This window comes from Chenopodium quinoa, unplaced genomic scaffold (genome assembly GCF_001683475.1).
Source record: "Chenopodium quinoa cultivar QQ74 unplaced genomic scaffold, ASM168347v1, whole genome shotgun sequence".
Classification (NCBI taxonomy): domain Eukaryota; kingdom Viridiplantae; phylum Streptophyta; class Magnoliopsida; order Caryophyllales; family Amaranthaceae; genus Chenopodium; species Chenopodium quinoa.
The window spans coordinates 7,836,409-7,840,919 of record NW_018743920.1 but is presented as its reverse complement, the minus strand read 5'-3'; the positions used below and the strand labels follow the sequence as shown (position 1 = coordinate 7,840,919).

Below are 4,511 nucleotides of genomic sequence, written 5' to 3'. Positions count from 1 at the left end.
GGCTAGTAGAGGCGGTTGCGCAAGGAAGAAGATTCGGCGATGGTGGTGGTCCGGTTGCGCAAGGAGACGAGCGAGAGGAGACATGATAGGGAGAATCCACGAGAAAAGAGGAGAAGGGAGGAGAAGGAAGGAGAAGGAGAAGAGAGAGAAAGAGCGGGCGGAAGAGAGAGAAGGGGGAGAGAAGAGAAGAGGAATTCAGAGGAAGAGGAAAGAGAAGAGAAGAGGAGAGGAGAAAGGGGAAGTGGCGGTGGAAACTTATTAGGGTTTAGTTGTTTTTTTTTTAAATAAGATTCCGACGGAATATTCCATCGGAAACTTATTGTTCCGACGAAATATTCCGTTGGAAATTTTCGACGGATTTTAATTCTGTCGAAAAGTTAGCGTTTCGACGGAATATTCCGTCGGAATATTAATTTTCCGACGAAATATTCCGTCGGAAAGCCCATAATTTCCGACGGATTTTTATTCCGTAGGAAATCCGTCGGAAATTTCCGACGGAATATAAATCCGCCGGAATATGCAGGATTTTCGATGGAATTTGGTGTCCGTCGGAAAACGTCCGTCGGAATCTGGCCTTTTTCTTGTAGTGTGATGAGTGCTCCCTAAAAGACCTTGGATACGAAGGATCATGGGTAACATGGGAACGTGGGAATGTTCAAGACGGCTTTGTGAGGGAGCGGCTGGACAGATTTGTGGCTTGTGCTCATTGGTGTGCTTGGTTATCTCAGGCTCACGTAGCCCACTTAACCAAGTTTAAATCGGACCACGTAGGAATTTTCCTAGATACGGAGGCTAGGGTGAGTAAGAAGAGGAAGAAAAAGAAAAAAAAAAGGTTTCGATTTGAGACCTGTTGGATGATGACTGAAGGGATTGAGGAAGTGATTCGTAAGGCCTGGGCAGACTCCTGCAATCTTGACATGCCAGGCAAGTTGCAAAGTGTTGCTCATGGGCTGACCTTGTGGAGTAAGGATGCCTTCGAAGATCTAGGGGAGAAGATTGCTGAGATTGAAGAGGTCTTGAAGGAGGCTAAGAGAAACGTGGGCTGCCAGGCAAACTTCGAAGAGTCTGATAGACTCGAAGGGATTCTCAATGATCTTCATGATAAAAACGAAGCATATTGGTTCCTCTGTTCGAGAGTGTTCGAAATCAAAGATGGGGATAGAAACACCAAATATTTCCACCACATGGCTGCTCAACGACGAAGTAAAAATTATATAAAAGGGCTCATGAACACTGATGGGGTGCGGCTTACAGGGAATAAAGATATTGAGAAAATCATCCTCGACTTCTATGGGTCACTTTTTGCCAAAGGAGCCACGGATGATACTTTGACGGAAGAGGTCCTCAATTGTGTTCCGACACTTGTGACGGAAGGTATGAATTTATCTTTATGCCGTGCTTACTCCGAAGCTGAAATATTTGCTGCTCTTTCTCAAATGAGTCCTTGTAAGACCCCTGGACCGGATGGGTTGCATGCAATTTTTTCATATTGTAGGTGATGATGTAACGATGTTTGTTTATAACATTATTTCTGGTAGAATTTTCCCTTATATGATTAATCAGACAAATGTTGCGCTCATCCCGAAGGTTAATGACCCTAATTGTATTTCCCAATTCCGGCCTATTTCCCTATGCAATGTGTTGTACAAGTTAGCTTCCAAATCGATGGCTAACAAACTAAAACCGCTTCTTCACAATATGGTGACTGAGAACTAGAGTGCCTTTGTTCCTAAACGTCTTATCACAGACAATGCATTGATTGCCCTTGAACTTTTCCACACTATGAAGAAGAGATCTAAGGGTCGTCGTGGGTCGATTGCGATGAAATTGGATATGAGCAAAGCTTACGACAAAGTGGAGTGGGATTTCCTAAGAAGACTTTTGACCAAATTGGGGTTTGCTGGAGCTTGGGTTGATACTATCATGGCTTTTGTGACTACAGTTCGATACTCCTTCATTATTAACGGCATCCCTTCGGACCCATTGACTCCTTCTAGAGGGCTCTGTCAGGGAGACCCTATTTCCCCCTATATTTTCATTCTGGTTGCTGATGTATTGTCCAGAATGTTACAGGTGGCATCGGAGAAGAAATTGATCCATGGAGCTCGGGCTAGTAGAAATGGCTCGGAGATTACTCATTTGTTTTTTGCAGATGATAGTCTTCTTTTTACTAGAGCTACTCGACAGGAATGTTCAATCATTGTTGATATTCTCAACAAATATGAAGCAACTTCCGGGCAAAAAATTAATCTGGAAAAGTCGGAGGTATCTTTCAGTAGAGGAGTTCAATTACCATCTCAGATCACTTTTAGCTCTATTCTTGGTATGGAAATGGTGGATAATCATATCAAGTATCTTGGCTTGCCAACTATCATAGGGAGATCAAAGAAAACAGTGTTTGCTTCTGTGAAGGATCGAATATTGAAGAAGATTCAAGGTTGGAAAGAGAAACTCTTATCTAGAGCGGGAAAGGAGATCCTACTCAAGTCAGTCATCCAAGCCATCCCAACATACCTCATGGGGATGTATAAATTTCCGAGTAGCTTGATTAGAGAAATTCATGCGATGATGGCTCGATTCTGGTGGGGGTCGAATGAAAAAGGTAAGAAGATTCATTGGAAGAGTTGGGACTCGTTATGTCAACCGAAGTGTCTAGGAGGAATGGGGTTCAGAGATTTAGGAATTTTCAACGAAGCTCTTCTCGGGAAACAATTATGGCGTCTTGCAACGAATGAACACTCTCTTTTTAGTCGTATTCTCAAAGCCAAATATTACCCGAGAACTTCTATATTCGAGGCTGCTCTAGGACCGATTTCAAGCTATTCATGGCAGAGTTTATGGGGCTCAAAGGCTCTCGTCAATGAAGGTATGTTGTGGAGAGTTGGCAATGGTCGTAGGATCAACATCTGGAATAACCCGTGGCTCATTGATGATATGAGTAGATTCGCCACGAGCGATAATCAGACGAACATGGCTTCAACTGTGAATGAGTTGATGGAATTAGATGGTTGTGGTTGGGATGTGAGTAAGGTGGAGAGTATGTTTAATGATAGGGATAAGCAAGCCATCCTTGCCATCCCAATCAGTGAACGAAGTCCAGAGGATACTCTCACTTGGGCATGGTCAAAGGATGGCCTGTATAGCGTGAAAACAGCCTACATCTTGGGTAAGTCCCTAGCCCTTGATGACTTCGAACGCTATTGGGTTGAAATCTGGAAAGCGAAGGCCACCCCGAAGGTTCTCCATTTTCTCTGGAAATGTTGCTCAAATTCCCTGCCAATCCGTAGCTTACTGACCCACAGACATATTACCAATGATCCTTTATGTCCCTGCTGCGAGACTGAACCAAAAACAGCTTCCCACGCTGTGGTGTTATGCCCCAGTACGCGTTCTCTAAGGATGCGTAGCGGCTGACAAGAAGGTATCCCTCTAGTTTCACATGATTCATTTGGGGACACACTGCTTAGCTGGGCTCGAAATCTGTCAGAAGTGATGTATCAGAAAAGCCTCTTTCTCACTTGGTTTATTTGGTTCCGACGAAACAAATGGGTATTTGAAAATGAGTGGGATTCGAATGAATGCATCCTACTTAGACACAGTAGGTTGGTGACTGATTTTGGGGAGTATTCTGAAAGAATTTACGGGGGCACTACTCCTCCTAGAGAGCCCAGTGGGAGAGCGGTATGGCTGCCTCCCCCTTTCGGTGTGGTGAAAATCAATGTAGACGCTGCAATTTCAGAGGATGGCTGGGTAGGTAAGGCTGGGTGCTATAGCTCGGGAGAGCAGAGGCCATGTCATATTCTCGGCAGTTAGCAGGTTTAGAGCTCGATGGGAGCCGTTGATAGCAGAGAGTAAGGCAGCTTGGTTTGGATTGAAGAAGGCCAGGACCAGGGCTTAACGGATGTTATCCTTGAAGCTGACTCTTTGGTCCTCGTTACAAAGTTGAAGAAGGAATCTTTCTCTTTTGCTATTGTTGATGGCATACAAGAAGATATCATATCTGTAAGTTCGAGTTTTTCTTCCATATGTTGGTCCCATGTTAAAAGGGATGGGAATTTTGTTGCCCATCACCTAGCTAGGTTAGTGCCTATTGATCGTGAACAATTGTGGGAATATCTCGTCCCAAATGAGATTTCTTCGTATGTACTTTTGGACAATCTTTCTTTAATATAATTGCACTAACCGTTTCCCTCAAAAAAAAATTCTCATCCTATTTGTAATGTGAGTAAAGAAAGAAGGGTTGACAACAATTATAATGTGTATATCAGCATACCCATGATCATTCTATTAAAACTATCAGTTTTTCCATCATCTCCATTACATGCTTCACCATTAAAGTTCAATATCCCATTGCCTCCGTGTTTGGAGGTCCATTAGACAATCTTAAATACTAGTAATACCTTTTTTTTTTCTCACAAACACTGACAAATTGACAATTACAAATTTGCACTAATCACAAGAACATCATGGCAGGTCCATTAGAATTAGATTGAAGCAGCAAATCGATAGCA

The 4,511-nt window shown here is 43.2% G+C and overlaps 1 protein-coding gene across 1 annotated transcript; it reads left to right on the top strand.

Annotated features, from left to right (window-relative positions):
• The first annotated feature begins 857 nt into the window (after positions 1–857).
• LOC110688597 lies at positions 858–3,414 on the top strand. The gene is made up of 2 exons (XM_021865362.1): positions 858–1,446; positions 1,748–3,414. The coding sequence occupies exons 1-2, from the start codon at positions 858–860 to the stop codon at positions 3,412–3,414; spliced, it is 2,256 nt and encodes a 751-aa protein (XP_021721054.1).
• The last annotated feature ends 1,097 nt before the right edge of the window (positions 3,415–4,511 follow it).